The 27,423-nt window shown below is 46.6% G+C and overlaps 2 protein-coding genes across 2 annotated transcripts; one reads left to right on the top strand and one right to left on the bottom strand.

Annotated features, from left to right (window-relative positions):
• The first annotated feature begins 2,422 nt into the window (after positions 1–2,422).
• On the top strand, positions 2,423–7,474 carry SMDT1 (single-pass membrane protein with aspartate rich tail 1). Its single transcript, XM_030547675.1, has 3 exons — positions 2,423–2,937; positions 5,720–5,859; positions 7,176–7,474. The coding sequence occupies exons 1-2, from the start codon at positions 2,782–2,784 to the stop codon at positions 5,855–5,857; spliced, it is 294 nt and encodes a 97-aa protein (XP_030403535.1). The 5' UTR covers positions 2,423–2,781; the 3' UTR covers positions 5,858–5,859; positions 7,176–7,474.
• Positions 7,475–10,234: 2,760 nt separating this feature from the next.
• NDUFA6 (NADH:ubiquinone oxidoreductase subunit A6) lies at positions 10,235–19,647 on the bottom strand. Its single transcript, XM_030547688.1, has 3 exons — positions 19,481–19,647; positions 16,588–16,703; positions 10,235–10,434 (listed from the first exon to the last, which is right to left on the bottom strand). Exons 1-3 carry the CDS (start codon positions 19,617–19,619, stop codon positions 10,303–10,305), a joined length of 387 nt encoding a protein of 128 aa, XP_030403548.1. The 5' UTR covers positions 19,620–19,647; the 3' UTR covers positions 10,235–10,302.
• Positions 19,648–27,423: the final 7,776 nt, after the last annotated feature.

Below are 27,423 nucleotides of genomic sequence, written 5' to 3' on the forward strand. Positions count from 1 at the left end.
AAGATGGCAGCACGGTATTGGGACACTAACACAGTACTGACTTGGAAAAGTGTGCCCTGTGATGCTTCAGCACTTCCTGCTGTTTGCCGGTTTTCATTTAAAGGTCTTCCATCCAACTCTGACCCTGTTTAGCCTATGTAATCTGATGAGAGTGCCACAGCCAATGATAAACAATCTGGTTAGGCTTTTTCTGTACATTTAAGGATCTAGTCTAGGGGTTCTCACAACAAATTTTTTGATGGCCTCTGATAATTTTTCCTAACATACTTAATTAACTTTAGGAAACACAAATGAATATGCACATATACATATCCAAATCGTAATTTATTTATGGAGGAATTTTTTTTTCTCACAGACTCAATAATAAAAATAATGTAATGTTGTCTTTATTCTTTACTGCACCTAAATAGAATAGGAATACAAATAAGGTGCTTTGCATGTTCTTGTCTTTTTTCTTATTGTTTCTTTTGCTTTTTTGGTTGGTTTTTTTTTTTTTTTTAGACTTGCTAACTACTATGTCTGCTGTGAAAAGTGGTATTAGCAAACATACAAATATCACTTTTCACAGCAGATTTACTCATACCTGGCAATCCTGGGGACAAATTGAGCCCTGGATGGGGAGGTGGGTATCAAGGCAGCGGGTGCCAGGGGCAATGGGGCACTAGGAATGGCAGCAGAGGCCAGAGGTGATGGGAGGGGTGGTGAACTCAGGGAATGGAGCCCAAAGCCCCTAGCTGGAGCCTGCCGCCTGCCACCACAGGACTGTAGCCCAACCCGACCGCAACTCAGAGAAGGTGGGAAACTCACTGGTTGCCTGCTCCTCCAGCTTTTGTGTCCCCAGAGAGGGGCTAGTGGGCTACTGCTTTGCCCCCCCTCCAGCCACCCAAGAGGCTGTAGCTGCAAGAAAAGCCCCTGGTGGCTGCATATGAGAAACACTCTGCTGTGTCAGAGGCTGCCTCTTCAGGAGTGTGGCTAGGGGTATGACACAGAGATTCCACTGGGAGTGTGGGGTCCTTGCAGAGTCCACTGTGACTCAAGGACCCCTTAAGACCACCTGGGTTACAGGAATATCCAGACACTGGTATGTTCATTCTGGTTCACCAAAGAATGTTGTGTGAAGTTTTAAATTAAAGCTGGGGTCACGCTGGTCATTAGCATTGCAAATATATGTGTAGGTACTCAAAATATGTTTGTAGCTTCTATATCACAGCAGAGATGGAGAAACAAGAGTACTTGTGGCACCTCAGAGACTAACCAGTTTATTTGGGCATAAGCTTTTGTGGGCTAAAACCCACTTCAACAGATGCATGCAGTGGAAAATACAGTAGGAATATATATACACACAGAGTACATGAAAAAATGGGGTTGCCATATCAACTCTAACAAGACTAATCAATTAAGGTGGGCTATTATCAGCAAGAGAAAAAAACTTTTGTAGTGATAAATCAGGATGGCCCATTTCAAACAGTTGACAAGAAGGTGTGAGTAACAGTATGGGAAAAATTAGCATGGGGAAATAGTTTTTAGTTTGTGTAATGACCCAGCCACTCCCAGTTTTTATTCAAACCTAATTTGATGGTTTGCAAATTAATTCCAGTTCTGCAGTTTCTCGTTGGAGTCTGTTTTTGAAGTTTTTTTTGTTGAAGAATTGCTTTTAAGTCTGTAATTGCGTGTCCAGGGAGGCTGAAGTGTTCTCTGACTGGTTTTTTAACGTGATAATTCTTGACGTCTGATTTGTGTCCATTTATTCTTTTCCGTACAGACTGTCTGGTTTGGCCAATGTACATGGCAGAGGGGCATTGCTGGCACATGATGGATCATTACACAAACTAAAAACTATTTCCCCATGCTAATTTTTCCCCTACTGCTATTCAAACACAATGGATGCCCATTTACACATATGAAATCAACAGATAAATGTGAAGTCAGCGGCAGGACCCAGGAAAGTTAAGCCATGGGTGGTTATCCGTCTGAGCAGAGCATGCACTTTGGGGATATAAGTAGAAGGCAAAGAAGACACACCCTTTATCCTGCACCTAAGAAATAAATAGGCAATGCATTTACATTCATGACAATTGGACCTCAGGCAACCTTGACTCAAATCCTGCAGTGGACTTTGGATATGAGAGAAACCTTTAGAGAGCAGGTTAACCTGTCAGTTTAGCCTTTAGAAAGCATGTTACATCTATTATGCTATACTGTACAGTTTATATGTAACTATCACATGACTTCTGAATGATTGATATTCTTAGTCCTGTTTTTCCCCCATCTACATCTGAGCGCTGTGATACTAAGCAAGGTGCTGCGCTGGAGTTCAGTCCTGCAGGCTGCTGTGTGCACGGTTCCCCGGGGAGAGCAGAGCTGGTATTTGAGGGGTCAGTGGGTAAGGAGCAGGACAGGCAGGGCTGTGCCAAGGGGACTGAGGAGGGCCGGGTGCACCCGCTGTTACACGGCAGCGCACAGCGATGCCTGGCCTCGCCCCCAGGACAGCGCTTGTGGCGAACAGGCTGGGGAGGTCAGGGAGCGACCCGCTGGCGGAGGGGGGGAGGGTGAAGGTGACTCAGGCCCGGGCACCCTCAGCCCCGTCACGCGCAGAGCCGGGTTCACGTAGCACAAATCAAGCAGGGCTCCTCCGCATGCGCCCTGGAGCCAGCCGCTTTACCCCGACACCCCCACCCCTCCCCGGTCATCGCGAGATTTGAGGAGGCGGCGGCCCCGGGGACAGCTCGGGCGCGTCGCTATAGCAGCGCAGGCCGGGGCAGGGCGGCCGAAGGCAGGAAGATGGCGGGCCTGGGGGGACGCCTGTTGGCGGCAGCGGCCGGTTCCCGGGGCCGGGTGGGGCCTGGCGGGCTCCGGAGCGGCCCTGCAGTGACCGTTGTGCCTTCGCGGAGCGAGACCGTCAGTCGCAGCGGCGCCATTTTACCCAAACCGCCCAAAGTGAGTGAGGGGCGAGGGGCGCCCTCTGGCTGGGGGAACAGCCAATCACAGATCGCGGTCAGCCGCCGGTTGGTGTTAATGACAGGAGGGTTGGCCAATCAGGGTACAAGCCATGTCGTTGTCGGGCGGGATTAAAGTTGAGATTCCAGCCCAATGGGAACGGCTCTGCGGGGGCGCTTGAAATGCGGAAGCGGCCCCTGGTGGCGGCACTGCTGCGAGGCGGGGGCCTGTGTCACCTGGGGGGAACCACAGGCCCGGCGCTGCCCGCTCACAGGATGGGTGGGACGGGGAGGAGGGAGTGGAACAGCCACAGCACCGGGCCGGAAGCTAGGGTGACCAGACAGCAAGTGTGAGAAATTGGGATGGGGTGGGGGTAATAGGAGCCTATATAAGAAAAAGACCCAAAAGTCAGGACTATCCCTGTAAAATCGGACATCTGGTCACCCTGGCGGAAGCGAGGGGCGCTGGGTCCAAGTGAAGAGGATGGTACGGCAGCAGGACGCTGGGGGTTGAAATCCCTGCCCCAGCCTGTGACAGGTGCCTCCTCTGGGGTCACAGCGCTCTCGGCTTCAGCGAAAGACTTTACTGAGGCATAGACGGGCCTGGAAGATGCAGCACGTCGGCAGCTCTAGGGAGCCGGGTGAAGGGCGGGGCTGAGGGTTAGGTAACATGCTGGGTTGTTAAAACCAGTGTGTGAAACAGCGACCTTTTTAAGAGGGCTGTGTGGAATGCGGGAAGCCAGTGTGTCCGACTGCCCAGTGATGTTCACGTTATAGTAGATTAGAATTAAGTCCTATCAGCTCAGGCTGCGGTCTTGTCAGCTCTCATAAACTGAACAGGCTGGCTAGGCTTGCCTGGGACAAGTCATAATATGGTAATACTGGAAATAGTATTGGTGATCACAGAGGTGGCCATCTTTCCCCTGAGTTATTACAGAACCAACTGTCCAGCACAGTATTGGGGACCTTGTATTACCTGAGGTGCAATTTTTCAGATATGCTATAAAATAAAAACCCTGGTCACTCATGGTTATTAAGAAATCCAATGACACTTTTTGCAAGAATAAGGCAGAAGTTCTACACTTTCCTTCCTTGATGCAAACAGAACTGCCTTTTTCCAGGTGCATTACAGTGGTGGCTGAGTGTTCCCTGTGTATTAATCCATAGGATTAAATCCATTAGGATACTGCAGATGAAGGGTGCTATAGAATAATAAAGTTGCTTCATAACAAAGAGCTCAGTGGATGAACATACAGTAACTCCTCACTTAACGTTGTAGTTATGTCCCTGAAAAATGCAACTTTAAGTGAAACAATGTTCAATTAACCCAATATTCCCATAAGACTTAATGTAAATGCAGGGGGTTAGGTTCCAAGGAAAATTTTTGGGGTCAAACAAAAGGCATTATGTACTGTACAGTAACATACTGTACTGTGGTGGGGAGGTGCCCCTGGGGCTCAGGGCTAGGAGTGCGGAGTCTGGGAGGGAGTTAGGGTGCAGGAGGGCACTCAGGGTGGGATGTGGGGTCTGGGAGGGAGTTAGTGTGTGGGAGTGCGCTCAGGGTGGGGTGTGGGGTCTGGGAGGGAGTTAGGGTGCAGGAGGGTGCTCGGTGGCAGGCAGGTGGTGCAGAACACTTACCTGGGGCAGCTCCTGTTTTGTGCTGGGGGTGTGCAGGTGGCTCTGTGCAGCATGGCACCGCCCCCATGGCTGTGATTCTGGGAGCCACAATTCTGGGAGCTGCCCACCCCCCCCAACAGGCAGGGCCATCCAGAACGCAGGGGCTTTGGGGGCTGCAGGCTTCTGGGCTAAGGGGGCCCTGGGGCCCTGGCCTGCAGCTTTAAAGCCCCTTTCGGAATGCGGTCCTGCAAGCATGGGCTGGAGGACTCAGGAGGAGCAGGGGCAGCAGCGGCCAGAGAGAAGCCGCGTTTTCGTCTTCAAAGCCGGCCGGAGAGAAGCAGAGAGGAGGTGGAGAAGAGGAACTTGTGCAGTGCTCCCTTGTAACATTATAAAGGAGCATTGCACAACTTTAAACGAGTATGTTCCCTAATGGAGCAACGACATAACTTCAAAAGAACGTTAAGCGGGAGGACGTTAAGTGAGGAGTTACCATACAGGATTTCACCATTCTGTTTAATAATATTCAATGTTCTGACTAACTTTTAAATTACTATTGATTGGGTTTAATACCACCATTTCCTTAGGAGACTGTTCTACCTAATAAAGTCCCTTCTGTTCAACAAAATATATCTTGTTGGAGGATGTTGTTACAATATAGTTTAGTCTTGCAGTGGAAATGGGTTTGGAGGCATTATATACATGTTTCCAAAGGGTACTGCAGCTTTGCAAAATCCAATAGCACAATTTGGGAATATGGGTAAAATACAGAATGATGTCATGTATGCTGCAAGACTGCTGTAAGTGGTTGGGAACAGGATTGCTGTAGCTGGATATCTTAATATAGAAAATATTTACATTGTAGAGGAAACATAGATGTTTTAGTCCTATTACTCCTAATTATATCCCTTTATCACCCAGAAGAATTCTTCTGGTTCCTTACACACTTAATTGTTTTCATTCTAATCTTTAATCAGTTTTGTTTCTTTTCTCTGAATTCCCTCTAGGTTATTAATATCTTTCAGAATGCTCAAAACAGAACACAATATTCTAGATGTGGTCTCAGAACTTTAAAGTTCCCTCCTTGCTCTGTTAGATTAATGCACATCAGTTGATCCAAAATGGAACTTGCTGATAGAGATTAATTTGTTTTGACTGAACATGTATAGATGCCCTTTGGCCTCCTACGAGTGTTTACCGTTGTGATCCCTTTCCTCTACATCGGGACTCAGATCAGTAAGAATTTTGCAGCCTTGCTTGAGGAACATGATATCTTTGTCCCAGAGGATGATGATGATGATGATTAAAGGTATGACATCAGTGCCACTAACAATTCAATTACTTGTATTACCTGTTTGGCATGGGAGAAGGAGGGGATTATGTAACTGGGTGATGTAGACGGCTACTGCTTTGGAAAACTGCTGTACATTCAGTACTGGTGCTTGATCCCATAAAAACCTGCTGAGGTACTACCTCTGTCTATGATCTTATATATTATATATATATATATATATATATGCTGGATCTGGATCAGACCGTATCAATATTTGAATGAGACCTAGTCTAAAGAATACAGAAATGCTGTAGATGACTCTTGCTTTTGAGCTAGAACGAAACTGGTAATGTGTTCAAAGTCTTGTCATTTGGGTCAGATATAAAACAAACTGGCTATTTGTAGTGACAACAGAATTTGATGGTTCATATTACTATTTGTATTACCGTAGCACAGTGGTGCCCAAACTTTTCCTCTTGTGCTCCCCCTTACCTGTAATGGAATGTGTCCGTGCCCCTCTGGTTGGGAGCAGGGCTGGGGGCTAGACCCATGGCTGGGAGCGGTGCTGGTGGTGCTCCCTCCCCAGGTTGGCCCAGGCCCCACTGCACCCCCCCCCGATGTTCCTCCATGCCTCCCAGTTTGGGGACCATTGCCCCATTGCAAGTGTGGCAGGGGTAGCTTAGGTGTCCTAAGCTAATTCCAACTTTTTTACATTCTGTCTACTTAAAAAATCCCCTATTAATTCAGAGGACGACTTGTATTCCATACCAAAGCTTGCATTCTCATGCGGTGACTGATCCTTATGTAAACAGTCTTAAGAGTATTCCGATCCTTCAGGGTGAAGATTTATATAAATTATGATGGCTTGTAATAATGAAGATTAAACTTTGATTGCTCCCAGTCTTGTATTATTTCAACTCTCTCTTTATCTACTCTACATCAAATATTACTTAATGAGGACAAGGCAAGTGGCATAAGATGAAATGGGGTAATATATTTTATGTGGAGTGCATGTGTTTCCTTTAGAGGTTCAGCAGCACAAACATTCTATAATTTTTCCATATCAGTTTAGTGAATACATGTCCTTTGTTAATCCTCTTTTCCACAGTCCCCTGGCCAGGTTTTCCTCTGAAAAGTTTGCAGTTACTGTCAAATTGGTGCATTCCATGTTTTCAGACACACAATCAGCTTAAATTGTGTGTAGTTATCAGCACAGGAAGCTTGTTTCACATGACTCTGCTTATGGGCTTTGCCCTTGTTAATTATGGACTGGAACCAGTATTGTCTAGCTGAAGAATCGCATGGGGCTGTTCCATGGTGCTGGCTTAACATTTCTTTTTACCTCTTTTCAGGATTGTAATGGAACAGAAAGGAGAAAGCCACAGACAAAGAACTGAATCTGACATCACTGTCTCCTCATGCCCCCTCCCTCATTTTAAAGAGGAAAGGAGGCACAGTTGGATCTCCCTCTGTACCAATGAACGTTCTCTTCATGTATATATGACAGTTGGGAAGGGGTGTATATACAGTAGGTCCAGCAACCCTTGCCTGCTGTACCTTTCACACCCTAGGCCACTTGGGTTTCTGTAGTAATGAGCCTGGGCCATATAAATGATTAGATTATGAATAAAGAATGGCAGACTGAACCATGTAAGGGTTTGTTGTTTGTTTTCATGCTTATCAGATAAGTTCCTGTTAATTAGCATTGATGCTTCAGACTTTATATATTCTTATTGGCTAAGGTTCTGTCACTTCTTTTGCTCTACTGGAAGTATATAAAAGGACCATAGTAGGCTGGAATCTGTTGCATTACTTTAAAACCTGTCAGTTGACTACAGAAAAATAATTCATGTTGGACTATGCAAGGCCACTGCAGGAATTTTGCAGGAAAGCATCTCTTCTGTTTAATGAGTTTTATTCTTTTATGAGTTTATTTTTTTTCTTTTTCTCAATAAGCCATTCCTTGATGCTAGAAATCTCCCCTTGTGTATCATCCTCTTTCTCTTTTAATTCCTGAAACGGTTCCACTGAGGCCTCACTTATCTGGAAATCTTAAATTTCCTTGTTCCCTTTTAATCCTGATATAGGCACAAAGACAACATTAATCTCATTTGCCTTCTGCCTGTGGACAAGTACCCATATTCATTCTTTCAGATCTGGCAACAGTCTGATACCCTGAACAGGAACATTTTAATAAGCCTGCAGGCCTCATCATGTTAATTGTCTGTTTGCAGAGCTGGATCTAATAATTTATTGCTTTCTGACTTTAGGTCAGAATATTTCAGCATGCTTGATTTTGTGCTGTACTCAGACTCCTGGAAGTCCACAGGTGAACCAAAGCGCAGCTGCTTAGGTCCTAGCAGATACAAACATACCAGTCCAACAGCTGCAATGGCTTACTATTTTCTACTTGGTAGAACTGATGTCTTTGCAATATGACCTATAAAGGGTTTTTACTACTCCAGAGACCGCTTTCTCTTCCTGTGATCTGCCAAAGTTAGCTAAGACAGTTCAGCTAGTAATTCCTGATTTACACATAAAGGTGCGGCTAGTAGATTGCTTAGAGGGAGAAACTTGGCCTCTGCTATGCACTTCCTTAGGTGCTCCTCCACAGCCTGAGTTTGACCTTTTTGGTAACAATGCTGACCACTCATCTCTCTTCAGGCACTTGCCTATTGGGGTGGGAAAGTAGCAGCAGCATTGGTTGTTAATAAGATTCTCTTTTTAAAGGGGAGTAGATTTGTATGCTAAATGTTTATAATTTTAATATTTAAATTTCCGCAGAAGCACCAGTCCCTCTGCCTGGGAGGCTAAGCTGAGATCCTTAAAGGGAGAAGGCAGCTGTTAGTTCAGAGAAGGGATAAGTGTTGTGAAGAAAGTGGGAGCAGAGAAAGTTGCATAACCCAGATTCTGCTACTCCCCAGTGCAAGAGTGCTTGTGTGACCAGGTAAGGTGCAGGTGCTTTCCTGAAGGCTATCCAGCTTTTGTATAGTGACCCCAATTCACATATCCAGGGCTGTAAGCTATGCAGAAGCTTGCACACCCAAGTTTCTCCACACCCTCCCACTGCCTTCAGCCAGCCTTGTAGGATCACTGATAAGAAACCTCCACCCCAGACAGGCTTCTGCATGAAATAGGGAGCCATAACTCTACAAGGGCAGGGGAAAAGTAATCACCGGTGGCAGAAGACCCCTTCTATCACATACATAAGGTGCCACTATCTTTAATATCTCAAGAATATATCCACTGAAAACAGTAATTGTAAAGCTATTTTAATTCTAGTATTACAGAGAGCACTGGCCAATTTCAAGTTCTAGCTGAAGGTAAGTTTGTTCAGAGTGTTTTTTAAACAATTTACATGCTACTGAAAAATCTTTCCTTGAATACCAGGCCAACAATGGGGCTCATTTCACTTTTCCCCCAACAAAAACAGACTCTGGCAGTACCACAGAGAAAGCTAGTTACGCTTTGCCACAGACAGCTCTGTCATGAGGTATCTGTCCCATGCTAGAATCTTCAATGGTCCTTAAAGTCTCAGACCAGTATTCAAAAAGGGTTTCTCTTGCCCTGATCTTAGTTGGAATGTAGACAGGACTACAGACAAAGCATGTGAGAAGAGTTAGCCTACATAATGCCTGGGAGAGTAGTAACACGAAGATATTTAGAAAAGGAGCTGCTTTGCTACCACAGGATTTGGCTTCAGAGTGGTGAATAAATATTAATTTAATTCTATGCCACCACAGCATTCATTCTCTCATGGCTGCAGATAGACGAGCTCAGGCCCTGAAGTGTTTGAGAAATTCCCCCAAGAGTAATAGATAGTTGTTAGCTGCTGACATTAGAGCTCTCAAAAAGTTTGATACACCAGCTTTAATAGATTGTAGTCAATTGCATAGGCAAGTGTACAGTAAGAGTTGCTGGATATAAAGCAAACAGACCAAGGCGGAGAGTTTGGGTTTTTAAGTTGGACTTGACTCAACTAGCATATCCAGAATTACCAGCTAGATAAAGTTAGCACATTTTTAGTTATGCTTGGACATACTAACTGATCAACAGCTGCCTCCAATACAGTAGCCCTCAGCTCCACTGTAGAATTTCAATACTGGCCAGTTCCATGAAGTTTTCCAACTCCTTCTGAAGTGGCTTGTACTTAATGGCCTATGCCCACAAAGACAGTCTTATTTCACTAAAGGTTGAATCTAATTGAAGTTTCCCAATTTACTTTAGCTCATTATATACTTGATGGTTACTTTCTCGTACTACAAGATGTTCCAGAGCAAGCACCATACTTTAAAAAGGAGACAGGACCAGAAGATAGGATCCTTGCTGCGCACAACACATTGTATCAGTACAACAGCATACACAGTGTTGAGATGGATACTTCCTTCATGAAGAATTTCAAGAGCTGCTCTCCAGTATACAGAGCTTTATTTGCAGTAAGACAGTGAAATACAGAATAAGTTTTTCAGTCAGTTTGTCTCAAGGGTCATGGCCCGCATAGAACTTGGACAGAAAGTCCTTGGGTCGTGGGGTTTCTGTCTCATGGAAAAACCTCATGATGTGTGTCCGCTGCTTCCATACACGAGTAGTTTCCTGTAGTTCCATTTTCCCCTGCATTTATACAAAAAGAGCCAGGGTTCATAGATCAATTCCCAGTTAAGAGATCTTAAGTAGCTTAAGCAGATGAGAACAGAATGCATAGTTGGTTTATTTCTACCTCTGCATTCAGAAGTTTTCTTTAATGAAACTCCACTGGTTGGTTGAGTTATTCAGTTCTTTTAAAGTCTACTAACCTCACCCTTACAGCCTTTTAAGTCTGTCCCACTAAAAAGTATACTCAGCATTACCTTCCCCAGTTTCACATCACTGATTTCCTCTGCATCACCCCCAAACACACAGAGCAAGTGACCCAGATCTCTGGTTCTCTCCTCTCATGACCTGCACTCCTAGCTACCCACCTGCTTTTCGAACATCCACTCCTTTAGATCCTGGCAGCGGGTGTCAAGCTGCACAGAAGAGAAAGGCCAAGCATCATCTCCATAGAGATATGGCTTGCCCCATTTCCTCTGCCAGAAACCCATCCCTGGCCTAGCACCCCCTTCCAGATATGGAACAAGGCTCCAGGCACCTTTATTTTAAGAATCCCTATTCAATACCCACATTCACCAGTAAGATTACTTAGTTTTGTGTAAATACTCTATTGACACTATGAAAATAAAACATTTGTATAAATGTATGAAACTTAAATCTGGGTCTAAAATGTCAATCATAAATCCCCAAACCAGAAGGACCATTGTGATCATTAATCCGACCTCCTTTAAATGTGTTATTACATGGTGTTACTACAGGGTAGAGGTAAGGTTGTTTGGGTGCCCAAACTGCATTTCCCTACCGTAACACGATTGGTGCTCTTTTAAGTGCAACTTTAATTCTGGATTTATAATGCTTGGTTTGGGGATAACTGAGGAGTCCATCTAATTTTTTTGCCCTTAAAGTTACTGATACACATTCTTGACAAACACTGTCTGTCTCGGTACTTATATAGCACTAGAGATGAGCATGCAGCTCACAGTTTGAAGGAATCTCTTGGTAAAGCAATCTACTGCAGAGTTCAGTTAGTCTTGCTTTGCCCACTTGTTCTAAAATGCTAAGGGTGGTGTTTGTGTGTTTTGGTAATTTTATTCTCCCTTGGACAGACAGGTCTACAGCCCAAAATACATATCTGGCAAGCTTATCTAGGAAGTCTTGACGCAGCTATGCAATCCACTTAAAAATCCAAAGCCATCCTTTACAGCAGAAGTATTTCTGTAATGTCTAATGCCTCCGACTGATTGAAAAAAACCACAATAAGATGGAAGTATGGGAAATGGAAAGATTACTGTTGGAGAATTAGCCATTTGTGACCTCATCACCTTTTATAAGCACATACACAGGAATCCTTAAACACAACTGTCATAAACAGATAAGAAAAGTTAATAGCACAGAAGTACTTTATATCTCTGACTGTAAAGGGTTAACAAGTTCAGTAAGCCTGGCTGTCACCTGACCAGAGGACCAATCAGAGGACAGGATACTTTCAAATCTTGAGGGAGGGAAGTTTTTGTGCTGTGCTATTAGTTTTGGTTGTTGTTCACCCTGGGGGCTCAGAGGGAGCAGATGTGCAACCAGGTTTCACTCCAATACAGGCTCTCATAAGTTCAGACTAGTGAGTACTAGGTAGATAAAGCGAGTTAGGTTTATGGTTGTTTTCTTTATTTGCAAATGTGTATTTGGTTGTGTATGGTGACTCACAACTGGAGTCCCTTTGTTTAACAAAAGACCCTTTTTAAACTTAATGCCTATGCCTTCACAGTACTCAGAAGGGAGAGACCAAAAAAACCTTGCAGACCTTTGTTTTAAAACAATCTCCTCTAGCCTGCTTTACACACAGCTAGCAGGGAAAGAGAAAGAAAAAATCCTACTGGCTTTTGCTTCTAAACCCAAACCTCTCAGTCTGCCTGCAGATAGCTAGCAGGGAGAGAAATAAAAACCTCACTGGCTTTTGGATTCTATCTTATCTATCTATCTATCCCACACGCTGCACACCATGTCACGGTACAATTCCCCACTCTGAACCTTAGCGTCCAAAAGATGGGGCACCAGCATAAATTCCTCTAAACTCAATTACCAGCTTAGTACTCGTAGCGCTGCCACCAACCAGGAATTCCAGTGCCTGGTACATTCTGGTCCCCCCAAAACCTTGCCCGGGGACCCCCAAGACCCAGTCCCTCTGGATCTTAACACAAGGAAAGTAAATCCTTTCCTTCACCGTTGCCTCTCCCAGCCTTCCCCTCCCTGGGTTACCCTGGAAGATCACTGTGATTCAAACTCCTTGAATCCTGAAACAGAGAGGAAAATGCACCTTCCCCCTCCTCCTTTCTTCCCCTCCCAGATTCTCCCTGAGGGCTTGTCTACATCTGAAAGTTGCAGCGCTGGTGAGGGAGTTACAGCGCTGCAACTTTGAGGGTGTACACATCTGCAGGTGATCACCAGCGCTGCAACTCCCTGTTTGCAGCGCTGGCCGTACTCCCGTTTTGTCTCGGGTGTAGAGGATCCAGCGCTGGTGATCCAGCGCTGGTAATCCAATGTAGACAGTTACCAGCGCTTTTCTTGACCTCCGTGGAAGGAGGAAGCCTCTGGTAATCAAGCTGGTTTCCTTTCCCGGTTTGCTCTCTCGGTCCCGGAGCCAGCCAGCAAACCGCAGGGAAGGAGACCTGCTTGCTCGGGGTTCCGGGACCGAGAGAGCAAACCGGGAAAGGAGACCAGCTTCGCCGCGGTTTGCTCTCTCGGTCCCGGAGCCAGCCAGCAAACCGCAGGGAAGGAGACCTGCTTGCTCGGGGTTCCGGGACCGAGAGAGCAAACCGGGAACGCCGCGGTTTGCTCTCTCGGTCCCGGAGCCAGCCAGCAAACCGCAGGGAAGGAGACCTGCTTGCTCGGGGTTCCGGGACCGAGAGAGCAAACCGGGAAAGGAAACCAGCTTCGCCGCGGTTTGCTCTCTCGGTCCCGGAACCCCGAGCAAGCAGGTCTCCTTCCCTGCGGTTTGCTGGCTGGCTCCCGGACCGAGAGAGCAAACCGCGGCGTTCCCGGTTTGCTCTCTCGGTCCCGGAACCCCGAGCAAGCAGGTCTCCTTCCCTGCGGTTTGCTGGCTGGCTCCGGGACCGAGAGAGCAAACCGCGGCGTTCCCGGTTTGCTCTCTCGGTCCCGGAACCCCGAGCAAGCAGGTCTCCTTCCCTGCGGTTTGCTGGCTGGCTCCGGGACCGAGAGAGCAAACCGCGGCGTTCCCGGTTTGCTCTCTCGGTCCCGGAACCCCGAGCAAGCAGGTCTCCTTCCCTGCGGTTTGCTGGCTGGCTCCGGGACCGAGAGAGCAAACCGCGGCGTTCCCGGTTTGCTCTCTCGGTCCCGGAACCCCGAGCAAGCAGGTCTCCTTCCCTGCGGTTTGCTGGCTGGCTCCGGGACCGAGAGAGCAAACCGCGGGGAAGCTGGTTTCCTTTCCCGGTTTGCTCTCTCGTCCCGGAACCCCCCTTGAAGCCGCCCAACAGCGCTGCAGTGTGGCCACATCTAACACCACTTGCAGCGCTGGTTGCTGTAAGTGTGGCCACTCTGCAGCGCTGGCCCTATACAGCTGTACTAATACAGCTGTAACAACCAGCGCTGCAAAATTTTAGATGTAGACATGGCCTGAGACAGTAATCCTAACACAGAGAGAAATCAGCCTCCCTCTCCCCCTTCCCTCCTTTCTCCCCACCAATTCCCTGGTGGATCCAGATCCAGTCCCCTGGGGTCTCACCAGAATAAAAAAAACAATCAGGTTCTTAAACAAGAAAAGTTTTTAATTAAAGAAAGACAGTAAAAATTATCTTTGTAAATTTAAAATGCAATAGGTACAGGATCTTTCAGCTGTAGACACTGGGAACACCCTCCCAGCCTAAGTATACAAGTACAAATTAAAATCTTTTCAGCAAAATACCAATTTGAACTCCTTCCAGCCAAATGCACATTTGCAAATAAAGAAAACAAACATAGGCCTAACTCGCTTTATCTATCTAGTACTTACTATTTGGAATCTATAAGAATCTGAATCAAGGAGATTGGAGAGAAACCTGGTTGTACGTCTCGTCCCTCTGAGCCCCCAGAGTGAACAACAACCAAAATCTAACAACACAGCACAAAAACTTCCCTCCCTCAAGATTTGAAAGTATCCTGTCCTCTGATTGGTCCTCTGGTCAGGTGACAGCCAGGCTTACTGAACTTGTTAACCCTTTACAGTCAAAGAGATATAAAGTACTTCTGTGCTATTAACTTTTCTTATCTGTTTATGACAACAACTATTTCATTTGATGGACAATTCCTGTTTGCAAATGTAGAACAAGAGAAGTCTGATTAACTAAACTCCTCCTCTTTGGTGTTATAAGTAGGGCTGTCAAAAAAATTAATCACACTGTTAAACAATACTAGAATGCCATTTAAATATGTTATTTTCTACATTTTCAAATATATTGATTTCAATTACACAGAATACAAAGTGTGCAGTGTTCACTTTATTTTTATTACAAATATTTTCATTGTAAAAAACAAAAATCATAATTTTCAATTCACCTACTACAAGTAGTGTAGTGCAATCTCTTCATCATGAAAGTGCAACTTACAAATGTAGAATTATGTACAATAAAACTTGTATTCAAAAATAAAACAGTGTAAAACTTTACAGCCTGCAAGTCCTTGTTCAACCAATCGCTCACACAAACAAGTTTACATTTGTAGAAAATAATGCTTCCCACTTCTTGTTTACAGTGTCACCTGAAAGTGAGAACAGGTGTTTGCATGGCACTGTTGTAGCCAGCACCTCAAGATATTTACATGCCAGATGCATTATAGTTTCATATGTCCCTTCATGCTTCAACCACTATTCCAGAGGACATGCTGACGACAGGTTCTGCTTAATAACGATCCAAAGCCATGCAGATCAACGCGTGTTCATTTCCATCATCTGAATCAGATGCCACCAGCAGCAGGTTGATTTTCTTTTTTGGTGGTTTGGGTTCTGTAGTTTCCACATCAGAGTGTTGCTCTTGTAAGACTTCTGAAAGCATGCGCCATGCCTCATCCCTCTCAGATTTTGGAAGGCACATCAGATTCTTAAATTTTGGGTCAAGTGCTGTAGCTATCTTTAGAAATTTCACATTGGTATCTTTGCATTTTGTCAAATTTGTAGTGAAAGTGTTCTTAAAATGACCACTACATGCTGGATCATCATCCAAGACTGCTATAACATTAAATATATGGCAGAATGCAGGTAAAACAGAGCAGGAAACATACAATTCTCCCCCAAGGAGTTCAGTCACTAATTTAATTAACATTTTTTTTTAAACAAGCATCATCAGCATGGATGCATGTCCCCTGGAACAGTGGCTAAAGCATGAAGAGGCATACGAATTTTTAGCATATCTGGCATGTAAATATCTTGCAATGTTAGCTACAACAGTGCCATGCGAATGCCTGTTCTCACTTTCGGGTGACATTGTAAATAAGAAGTGGGCAGCATTATCTCCTGCAAATATAAAAAGAAACTTGTTTCTCTTGGCGATTGGTTGAACAAGTAGGAGGACTGAGTGGAGTGTAAACTCTAAAGTTTTACATTGTTTTGTATGAGTGCAGTTATGTAACAAAAACCCATTCATTTGTAAGTTGCACTTTCATGATAAAGCGATTGCACCACAGTACTTGTATGAGCTGAATTGAAAAATACTATTATCATTTTTACAGTGCAAATATTTGTAATAAATAAAGTGAGCACTGTACACTTTGTATTCTGTGTTGTAATTGACATCAATATATTTGAAAGCAAAGAAAAACATCCACAAATATTTAATAAAATTTCAATGGGTATTCTATTATTTAACAGTGCGATTAATTGCAATTAACTTTTTTTTAACTGCGATTCATTTTTTTTGAGTTAATCGTGTGAGTTAACTGTGATTAATCGACAGCCCTAGTTATGAGTCTAAAGACAAACCTGCTTTATAAGGACAAGGAAGTCTTTTCTCTTCTAGTATCTATGAATGAAATATGTAATCCTTACTATATTACCCTGATCTTAATGAGCTCCAATATCTCAGCTTGTTCTATAGAACTTTGATAAGTAAAGAGTCACCCTCTTCCGCTACTACTTATACATGCTAATCACACCATTTTGTGGATTTGAGAAAGTAAGTATGTTTGTTTTACCTTTATAACCAGTATGTCAATCACTCTGGGGTCTGTGACATGGGCATTCTTCATGAACATCTCCCGCACCTTATCACGCCCCTGTTTCACTGAGATGTCCAACTGGTATAGATGTACTAGGCAAAGAGCAGAGAATATTCACAGGAGTCATCACCAATGCACTAAAGTTTTCCACCATAGAATGTCTCAATTTTGTATGTATGGAACACTGCAAATTAAAATGTGTTCATTTATTTCTAAGCTAGAAATTATTCCTCAGCTAGAAGTTATTACAATTGTAATCAGAAATTGCTCAGCCTACTTTTGCAGACTTAGGCAATTATAACACACATCCTTACTTTACAGAGTTTATTGAACAAACTTCACCCACTACTTAGCTAAGAGATCAAAGTTAGAAGAGAAAACATATGCAGTATTTTTTTTTCTCCTCCCTAGGCCCCTTCCAGCCATTGAGACAGGGTGCACCTTGAAAACTGTGCTAGTCAGTACTGAAAATATAAAATCAAGATGACGTGCAGCATCACAAAATAAGTGGAAAAAGATCCAGTTACATATAGTCTCAATCATTCTTGTCCCCAGCTGATGGGATATATATCATATACCACAGAGGGTAGGAGTACAGACAGTACAGCTTATAATTTTCCACTGAATATCCAGTATTGTTCACTGAAGGAGACGATACCAGACAAGATGTCCCATCGGTTTATACAGTAGAGAAATTATTAAAATTGGAGAAGATGGGGATTAATACGAGAACTGAAAAGTGGATAACAAACTGCTTAAAGGGAAGACTACAGCAGGTCATACTGAAAGGTGACCTGTCAGACTAGAGGGAGGTTACTAGTGGAGTTCATCAGGGACTGGTCTTGGGACCAATCTTATTTAACATTTTTATTAATGACCTTGTCACAAAAAGGGGGAGTATGCTAATAAAGTTTGCTGATGATACAAAATTGTGAGGTACTGCCAATATGGAGGAGGACCAGAATATCATAGAAGAAGATCTGGATGACCTTTAAAATTGGAGTAATATAGAAATGGGATGAAATTTAATAGTGCAAAGTCATGCGTTTAGGGACTAAAAGTTTTGGGGATTTAACAGCTGGAAATGACAGAGGAGGAGAATGACTTGAGTGTACTTCGCTCACAGGGTGACAATGAGTCACCAATATCATACCATCATCAAAAAAGAGTCCATGCAGTCCTAGGATACATCAGGCGAGGTATTTCCAGTAGAGACAGGGAAGTGTTAGTACCATTATACAAAGCACGGGGTGAGACCTCATCTGGGATACTGTGTGCAATTCTAATCTCCCACGTCTAGAAAAAATGAATTCAAACTGGACCAGGTGCAGAGAAGGGGTAATAGGATGATCAGAGGAATAGAAAACCTTTCTTATGAGAGGAGACTCAGAGTTTGTCTTGTTTAGCCTAACTAAAAGAAGGCTGATAGGAGATATAATGGCTCTCTATAAATAAATCAGAGGGATAAATACCAAGGAGGGAGAAGAGTTATTTAAGCACCAATGTGGACACAAGAACAAATTGATATATACTGGCCATTAGCAAGTTCAGGCTTGAAATTAGGCGAAGGTTTCTAGACATCAGAGCAGTGACATTTTGGAACAGGCTTCCAATGGCAGAGGGCAAAAACACCTAACTAGTTTCAAGACTGAACTCTACATTTATGGAGGGGATGATATGATGAGACTGCTTACAATAGCACGTAGCTGATCTGTGACTGCTAGCAGCAAATATCGCGATGGGACACTAGATGGAGAGAGCTCAGAGTTAGTACAGAAAATTCTTCCCCAGCTGTCTAGCTAGTGGGTCTTGCCCACATGGTCAGGGTCAATGTGACTGTCATATTTGGGTTTGGGAAGGAATTCTCCCCCAGGTCAGATATCAGAGAACCTAGGGTTTCCTGCCTCTCTCTGCAGCCTGGGCAGAGATCACTTGCATGTTTGAACTAGTGGAAATGGTGAATTCTCTGTAACTTGAAGTCTTTAAATCATGATTTGAGAACTTCAGTAACTCAGCCACATGTTAGGGGTCTATTACAGGAGTGGATGAGAAAGGTTCTGTGGCCTGCAACATGCAGGTCATACTGGAGTCTGATCGTGAGGGTCCCTCTTGACTTTGAAGTCTACCAGCTATTCACATTAAGTCAAAAAAGTCCAAGGTCCTAATACCTGATAAGACGGGACAGGAGGAGCTGTTTAAAAAAAGGGGTATACTTTGAAACCTGTGCCAATAGTACATGCACCTTGTTGGCTACTCTCCCTGCTGCTGAATAGGGAAGGCAGCCCACACAACAGAAATATTTAGTGTCAAGAGCCATCAGGATTCAGTGGAAGAGGAAGCATGTAAGAATAAATAACCTCTTTAGTGCCAATACCACCCCCAATTGAATTTTAAAGTCCTTCATAAAAAAGAGGGCCCATCACTGTCCCAATTTTACACATGGGGAAAGATGGACAGAGTGACATGACCAAGGTCACACAGGACAGTGGCAGAGCCACCAACAGAGCCCAGGTGGCCTTGAGTGGCTCCAGCCCAGCACCCAAGACACTGCAAGGTTCAGTGGCAACCGGATACCAGCGCAGAGCCGCGGGGGTCCTGCCCAGCGCGGGGTTTCCAAGCGCGGGAGGGGAGAGAAGGACAGAACCCCCGCTCCCCGCACCACAGCCCCAAGGTCAGCCCCGCCCCGCCCCGCCGCCTGGCAGGAAAGCGGAGAAGCCCGCGGCGGCTCCGAGGCGCTATCGCCGGGAATGTGGCCGCGGCCTCTCCCGCACGCTCAGCCCCGCGCCCCGGCGGAAGCCCAGGACCCCGCACGGTCCAGTTACGAAGCCGCCGCCGCTGGCTCCGACCTTGCGCAGGGCGCCGCCCTCACCGGCATTGGGCACCTCCCGGTACCAGGCGCGGTAGAGCTCCCGCACCCGCCGCTTCGCCTCGCCCAGGTCCCGGCTGAAGATCGGCTTCACCGCCGCGCCCGCCGCCTTCGCCACCTTCCCCGCCCCGGCCGCCGCCATCTTGCAGGAGCGGCGACCACGCCCCTTGCTTCGGGCAGTGGGCGGGGCTTATAAAGCCTCGGCGTCTGATTGGTTTTTAAAGCTACCGTTCTCCGCCTCCCGGTAGCGTCCACTCACGCCGGCAAACGATTGGGTGAGGGCTGAGGTCCTGATCCCTGATTGGACGTAAGTGGCTGATAATCGTCCTCAGGCTGTTGGCTGCCTGGGTGACTCTGACTTAGGCAGGCAGTAGGGTTGGGCTCGGCTCTCGGCGGTGTGGGGAAGCAGCCGCCGCATGGAGCGGTTGTGCTGGGCTGAGCTGCCGCCAGGCTCCTAGCGCTGGGGGCCTAAGGCGGGTGGAGGCGCTGTGGCTCAAACAGATGCCGCAGGGCTCCATTTAAAGTGTGAACCCACAGTGCTGCCCTCTGCCTAACTCCCCTCGTGGGTGGCGTCCTCACCCCCGCCCCCTGCACACAGACCAGCAGCCTGGCCCATGGGCCCCTATCTCCATGTCCTCTCAGGAGGCTCAGCCCTGGAGGGAATCTCCCTGTTTTCCCCTTCAGGAGCCCCTGCTTGCCCCATCCAGCTCCCTGCCATACCCCTCCTGGCTGGCAACCTTCACCCGGGAAGGTAGCGCTTAAGAGGCGCAGGAACGCTCCAGTATGGTGCTCCATCCCTTCTGATGAGTGCAACAAAGTGGGGAGCCCAGACTCCCTCATTGGGTGCCTTTAAGTAGAGAGATCCAGCAGCTGTCACCTCCCCTCCCAGCCAAGCCCAAGACAGCAGCCCCTCCACCACCATTGCTGCCTTGTCTGAGGAAGGGCCGGGACCTTCAGTCCCTTCCTAACCTGCAGTGCTGGTATGCTGGCAGGGATTTCCCTCTTGGGTGGGGATGTGGGAGTCCCAGCCTGTTACCTCCTATGTGGACAGTGGGTCCCCAGCTGTGGGGCCAGGCCACCCTATCCAGCTGTCTCAGGCCTGGCCAGAAGGGGAAGTGTTGGCCACTAGGTCTCCACTCAGAGCTGGCCTAGGGGGATGTGGGCTTCTAACCGTTCATTGTGTCCTTATCCCTGTCTCTCTTATAGTCAGTGCCTCAGGCACCCTTTTTTTTGCCAAGGGATGAGGTAATAGCCCTTTACTGTGGCACAGGCCGAAGGGCTCTGGCAGGAGAATAGTGACCCCCATCCTTTTACTGCCCATGAGTAAGTCAACCTGGACTGGTGCCAGCAGGAATCTAACAAAAAAGGGAGTTCCAGCACTTCTTTTTTTTTAGAAGTCGAGCACAGAGTGACAGATCTATCCTCTTTCCTGGCCAGTCCCCGGCGCAGAGAAGAGCTGCTGTGGTTTCAGCAGCTGGCAGGTGAGGGCCCGGCCCATGGCATGGTATACAGAGCAGGATCTGAGTGCTGCCCACGGTGCACTCCCACTCATGAGATGCGCAGCTGCTAGTTATAAGATCACGGCATGTAGCAGGACGTGCACATAACAACCCCCTCTCCTTCCCCCCCCCAAAAAAAGTTTCTCTCTTGACAAGCAACCAGTAAGAGAGTTGGAAAATTGCCCAGGTCTGTCAAAATCAACCAGGTGGCAATCCTATTTTCCATGTACCTTCTTAAAAGTGGTTGGGTCATGGCCTGGGTAGCTTTGCTGGCCTAAATACTGCACCTCTGACGCTGAACATGAGCATATTCCTTTTTAATGGGGCTGAGCCATCCTCTGCCACCACTCACAAGGTCTCATGTTGCTAAAGCTAAGAAAGAGCTTAAGAGGAATATTAGCCAGGCAGCCTAGGTGCAGGGTGTGGGCTCTGGGCTGGGGTTTGAATGCAGGAAGAGGTGCGGGGGGCGGGCGGGCTCTGGGCTGGGCAGGGGTGTGGGAGAGTGTGAGAGGTGCAGTGTTTACCTCGGGTGGCTCCCAAAAGCAACCCATACATCCCTCTGGCAGTGGCTCCTAGGGCAGGGGATTGGGGGAGGGGGGTCTCCATGCGCTGCTACTCGCAGGCACTGCCCCTGCAGCTCCCATTGGCACAGTTCCTGGCCAATGGGAGCTGCATTGTTGGTGCTCGGGGGCAGTGTGTGAGATAACTCTCCCAGGAACACAGGGACGTGCCGGACGCTTCTGGGAGTGATGCGGAATGAGGGCAGGCAGGAAGCCACCTTAGCCCCACTGTGCTGCTAGTGGTGGTGGTGGCGGCAAGCCCCGAGGTGCTTTTAAATTTCCACCGGGGGCAGCAGGCAGGGCTGGGAGACACACTGGGGGAGGTGCGTGGGGGCAGCAGGTGGGGCCAGGGGAGAGACCCTGCCCTGAACATTGGTGGAGCTGGGCCCTGAATATTCCTGGAGCATGAGCACCATGGTCCCATATTATTTGCCGCCCCTCCTCTCCTCCTCTTGCCTGGGCTGCCATTTCTCTCTTTATACTGCTATGTTCCCCAGGAGCATGCATGGAAGTGCCTGAGGGGCAGAGCTTTCCTGGCCCAGTAGTGCTCCAGCCTCTTCCCTGCCTCGGCCTTTGTGTGGGTTTTGTAAACCCCAGCATAGGTCCAATCCGATAGATGTGCTCAGAGGTTGCCTTTAGGTTGATAGCACCAGCTCTTTGGCTCCACTATGTGTAACACAGATAGTGCTGTTGAGTAACTTATCAGTGTACTGTATGGAGAAGACTGGGGCCTGGATGAGGGACATCTGTTTGAGACAGCCCAGAGAAGACTTAGATGAAGTTGGTAGGTTAGAGAAGCAACTGGAAGGTACGCTAGACATGAATTTAGCCCACTTGAATGTAGGTCCACACCAGAAATTTGCAATTCAAGTTTCCAGTTCCCAATAAAAGATGAGGCGGTGTCAATTCCAGGAGAGGCAAAGCTGCATTTGTAATGAGCCAGCCACTCCCAGTCCCTATTCAAGCCCAAATTAATGGTGTTAAATTTGCAAATTAATTTTAGTTCTGCTGTTTCTCTTTGAAGTCTGTTTCTGAAGTTTTTTTATTCAAGAATAGTGACTTTTAAATCTGTTATAGAATGTTCAGGGAGATTGAAGTATTCTCCTACTGGCTTTGTATGTTACCATTCCTGATGTCCGATTTGTGTCCATTTCTTCTTTTACGTAGGGACTGTCTGGTTTGACCAGTGTACATGGGAGAGGGGTATTGCTGGCACATGATGGCATAAACCCTTTTAGGCACCCAAAGATGCAGCTAGTCATCTAGTGCGGCTTGCAAAGCACCTAACCTTCTAGGCACTTTTGAAAATCCCACTAGGTGCCTAAATAGCTTTGAAAATCTGTCCTTATAGACTCATAGACTCTAGGACTGGAAGGGACCTCGAGAGGTCATCGAGTCCAGTCCCCTGCCCTCATGGCAGGACCAAATACTGTCTAGACCATCCCAGAGAGACATTTATCTAACCTACTCTTAAATATCTCCAGAGATGGAGATTCCACAACTTCCCTAGGCAATCTATTCCAGTGTTTAACTACCCTGACAGTTAGGAACTTTTTCCTAATGTCCAGCCTAAATCTCCCTTGCTGCAGTTTAAGCCCATTGCTTCTTGTTCTATCATTGGAGACTAAGGTGAACAAGTTTTCTCCCTCCTCCTGATGACACCCTTTTAGATACCTGAAAACTGCTATCATGTCCCCTCTCAGTCTTCTCTTTTCCAAACTAAACAAACCCAATTCCTTCAGCCTTCCTTCCTAGGTCATGTTCTCAAGACCTTTAATCATTCTTGTTGCTCTTCTCTGGACCCTCTCCAATTTCTCCACATCTTTCTTGAAATGTGGAGCCCAGAACTGGACACAATACTCCAGTTGAGGCCTAACCAGTGCAGAGTAAAGCGGAAGAATGACTTCTCATGTCTTGTTTACAACACACTTGTCTGTGTGTGCCTCAGTGCCTCATCTGTACAATGGGGATAACAGCACTGCTGTACCTCACCGAGGGGCTGTGAGAAGAACTAGTTTAGACATTGAGAGGGGCCACATAAGTAGCACAGGTAAAGTGGGAACCTCTGTATACACTGTTATCCCTTCCCTGGGTTTTGCCCCCCTCTTTTCACTTATGTCCCCAAACCTCCCCCATTTCTGAATGCAACCTTAGCGCTGAGGACTTGGCTGTATTTCTTTGGAGTCCTCTGTGTTCTCTCCAAAACAACTCTCCCTCTCCCCCTCCCCCAACAGAGGGATTCCTGTTTTACAAGCTTGACTGCCAGATCCTTAATTTAATCACCAGCCCTTTTTTATTTTGATCATCCTGCCTTTAAATAAAATACTCACTCCCTGTCCCAGGGGCACCTCTCCTCTGCACTAATGCTGTGCTGGAGTTAAGAGCTCCACCTGAGAGCACACCTCCTGTAAAAAACTTCGGGGGGGGGGAATCCCCCTTCCCCTACTAAGTGGCACCCCTGCCCTTCCTTTCTGATATAGACCTCACACTTAATACTTAGGCCCCATCTACACTGGCAAGTTTGTGTGCAGTATAGCAGCTTTGAGCACTATAACTCCCAAAGTGTACACACTGCCAAGCCACTTAGTGCACAGAAACAGCGCTCTAAAAAACCACCTCAATGAGAGGCGTACAGCTTTCTGCGCCAGGGTTACAGCGCTGCAGTGCCAGTGTAGACACCGTGGTGATTATAGTGCTGCAATTGGCCTCCAGGAGGTGTCCCACAATGCCTGTTCTCACCTCTCTGGTCATCGGTTTGAACTCTACTGCCCTGCCCTCAGGTGACCAACCATCAGCCCCACCCCATACATTCCTTTGCAGAGTTGAAATTCCCTTACTGTTTGCTCAGTGACATGTGCAGTGGTCTCAACACATCTTTCGAGGTGGCCATGCCTGCTCCATGTGATCCCCTGCTTGGAGCAATGCCGAGCTGCTGGACCTCATCGACATTTAGCGAAAGGAGGCTGTGCAGTCCCAGCTGTGCTCCAGCTGTAGGAATTATGATACCTACAGACAGGTTTCTAGATGCATGATAGAAAAGGGCCATGACCAGGACACACTGCAGTGCAGGGTCAAAGTGAAGGAGCTGCAGAACACTTAAAACAAGGCGCGTGAGGCAAACCACCACTCTGGTGCTGCACCCCCGAGCTGCCAATTCCCTGCTCCCCCTTAGCAGTGAGATATCTTCCATAATGATCATATCCTATGGAAAGTGTGGGGACAGGAATGATTATCAGGCCCACCCTACAGTGCTGGCTCTCTCCAACTGCCCAAAAGCCATGTGCCCAGTGTACAGCAGGATCCGGGAAGAGTCATTCACCCTGCCCCTGTGGCTACTCACTATTTTGGGGGTCTTGTGGCTCATGTGTGCTTGCCTGGGATCAGCCAGTTAGTGACAGGCATGTGAGTACTATTATGGAGCATACAGCATGCAGCTATAAGCATAGGAATATTGTCATCGGCCATGTCCAGCTGCCCATACAGGCATCGCCAGTGGGCTTTTAAATGGCCAAATGCACACTCCACAGTCATTCTCTACTTGCTCAGCCTGTTATTGAACTGCTCCTTGCTGCTGTCAAGTTGCCCCACGTATGGCTTCATAAGCCACGGCATTAAGAGGTACGCGGGGTCTCTCAGGATCACAATGGGCATTTTGACTTCCCCTATGGTGATCTGGTCCGGGAAGAAAGTCCCTGCTTGCAGCTTCTTGAACAGGCCAGTGTTCTGAAAGATACGTGCATCATGCACCTTTCCTGACCAGCCTGTGTTAATGTCTGTGAAACACCCACAGTGATCCACAAGCATCTGGAGAACCATTGAGAAATTTTCCTTGTGATTAATTTACTTGGTAGCTAGGTGGTCTGGTGCTAGAGTTGGCATGTGCTTGCCATCTATCTCCCCTCCGCAGTTAGGGAAGCCCATTTGTGCAAAGCCATCTTGTCATAAACCTAGAGCTAAGGGTAACATAAAATCCCTCCTTTACCTGTAAGGGGTTAAAAAGCTCAAATAACCTGGTTGGCATCTGATGAAAAGAACCAATAAGGAAAGAAGATCCTTTCAAATCTGTGGGGGGAGGTTTTGTTTGTGCACTCTTTGTGTGCTTTCTCGGGACAGAGAGAGGGACCAGGCAGGAAAAAAACCCTCTCCTAAAACCCCACCTGAGATAAGCATCTACGATAAAAAAAATTGTAAGTAAAGCAAGGAAATGCATTAGATTATCTTTTGTTTTAGCTTGTGAATTTTCCCTGTGCTAAGAAGGAGGTTTATTCCTGTTTTTTGTAACTTTAAAGTTTTGCGTAGAGGGGAATCCTCTGTGTTTTAAATCTTATTACCCTGTAAAATTGCCTTCCATCCTGATTTTACAGAGGTGCTTCTTTTACTTTTTTCTTTATTATAAAGTTGGGCTTTTAAGAACCTGATTGGTTTTTAGTGTCCCAAAAACCCAAGAGTCTGGTCTGTGCTCACCTTGTTAACCTATTTGGTTGGTATATTATTCTCAAGCCTCCCCAGGAAAGGGGGTATAGGGGTTTGGGGGGATATTTTGGGGAAACAGGAACTCTAAGTGGTCCTTTTCCTGAATCTTTGTCTAACTCACTTGGTGGTGCCACGATTTTAACAGCATTAAATCAATTTAACCCTTTACCCTTCCACACTACAATGCACTTTAAATCGATTTTAAGGGCTCTTAAAATCGATTTCTGTACTCCCCAACGAGAGGAGTAACGCTAAAATCGATATTAGTATATCGATTTAGGGTTAGTATGGCTGCAAAATCGAAGTTATTGGCCTCCGGGCGGTATCCCACAGTGCACCAGTGGCCGCTCTGGACAGGTAACTGAACTCTAATGCACTGGCCAGGTAGACAGGAAAAGCCCTGCGAACTTTTGAATTTCATTTCCTGTTTGGCCAGCGTGGAGCTCTGATCAGCACAGGTGACCATGCAGAGCTCATCAGCACAGGTAACAATGCAGTCTCCTGAGAATAGAAAAAGAGCACCCGCATGGACCGCACGAGAGGTACTGGATCTTATCGCTATATGGGGAGAGGATTCAATGCTAACAGAACTCCGTTCCAAAAGACGAAATGAAAAAACTTTTGAAAAAATTTCCAATACCATGAGGGAGAGAGGCCACACCAGGGACTCAGTGCAGTGCAGAGTGAAAGTGAAGGAGCTCAGACAAGCCTACCAGAAACCAAAGCAGCAAACAGCAGATCCGGATAAGGGCCAAAAACATGCCGCTTCTACGCTGAGCTGCATACAATTTTAGGAGGCTGCGCCACCACTACCCTCCCCTTGTCCGTGGATTCCGAGGTGGGGGTTATAATCTCAACCATGGATGAGGATTCAGCGGAGGGGGAAGATGACGAGGAGGAAGAGGAGGACAACCTTGCAGCGAGCACACAGCACTCTGTTAGCCCCAACAGCCAGGAGTTTTTTGAGACCCAGACGGAATTACCGTCCCTGCCCTCCCAAGCCACTAGCCCAGACAGTGAAGCCATGGAAGCGACCGCTGGTGAGTGTACCTTTGTAAATATAAAACATAGTTTAAAAGCAAGCGTTTTTTAATGATTGATTTGCCATGAGGGCTTGGCATGCATTAGCAGGCATTAAAGTTACTGGAACAGTTTGTTAACATGTCTGGGGATGGAGCAGAAATCCTCCAGGGACATCTCCATGAAGCACTCCTGGAGGTACTCCAAAAGCCTTTGCAGAAGGTTTCTGGGCAAGGCAGCCTTGTTCCGTCCACCATGGTAGGACACTTTACCATGCCATGCATGTAGCAAGTAATCTGGTATCATTGCATGACAAAGCCTAGCTGCGTATGGTCCCGGTGATTGCAGGCATTCAAGAAACATCCGTTCTTTGTCTTGCTCTGTTATCCTCAGC

This window comes from Gopherus evgoodei, chromosome 1 (assembly GCF_007399415.2).
Source record: "Gopherus evgoodei ecotype Sinaloan lineage chromosome 1, rGopEvg1_v1.p, whole genome shotgun sequence".
Lineage (NCBI taxonomy): Eukaryota > Metazoa > Chordata > Testudines > Testudinidae > Gopherus > Gopherus evgoodei.

Excerpts from the sequence above, each read along its gene's own strand:
- SMDT1 (XM_030547675.1), top strand. The coding sequence starts at position 2,782 with ATGGCGGGCCTGGGGGGACGCCTGTTGGCGGCAGCGGCCGGTTCCCGG. Across the intron at positions 2,938-5,719 it reads TTTTACCCAAACCGCCCAAA|ATGCCCTTTGGCCTCCTACG; the intron begins GTGAGTGAGGGG and ends GAACATGTATAG.
- NDUFA6 (XM_030547688.1), bottom strand. The coding sequence starts at position 19,619 with ATGGCGGCGGCCGGGGCGGGGAAGGTGGCGAAGGCGGCGGGCGCGGCG. Across the intron at positions 16,704-19,480 it reads CCGGGAGGTGCCCAATGCCG|TACATCTATACCAGTTGGAC; the intron begins GTGAGGGCGGCG and ends CTCTTTGCCTAG. Across the intron at positions 10,435-16,587 it reads TTGACATACTGGTTATAAAG|GGGAAAATGGAACTACAGGA; the intron begins GTAAAACAAACA and ends GTATAAATGCAG.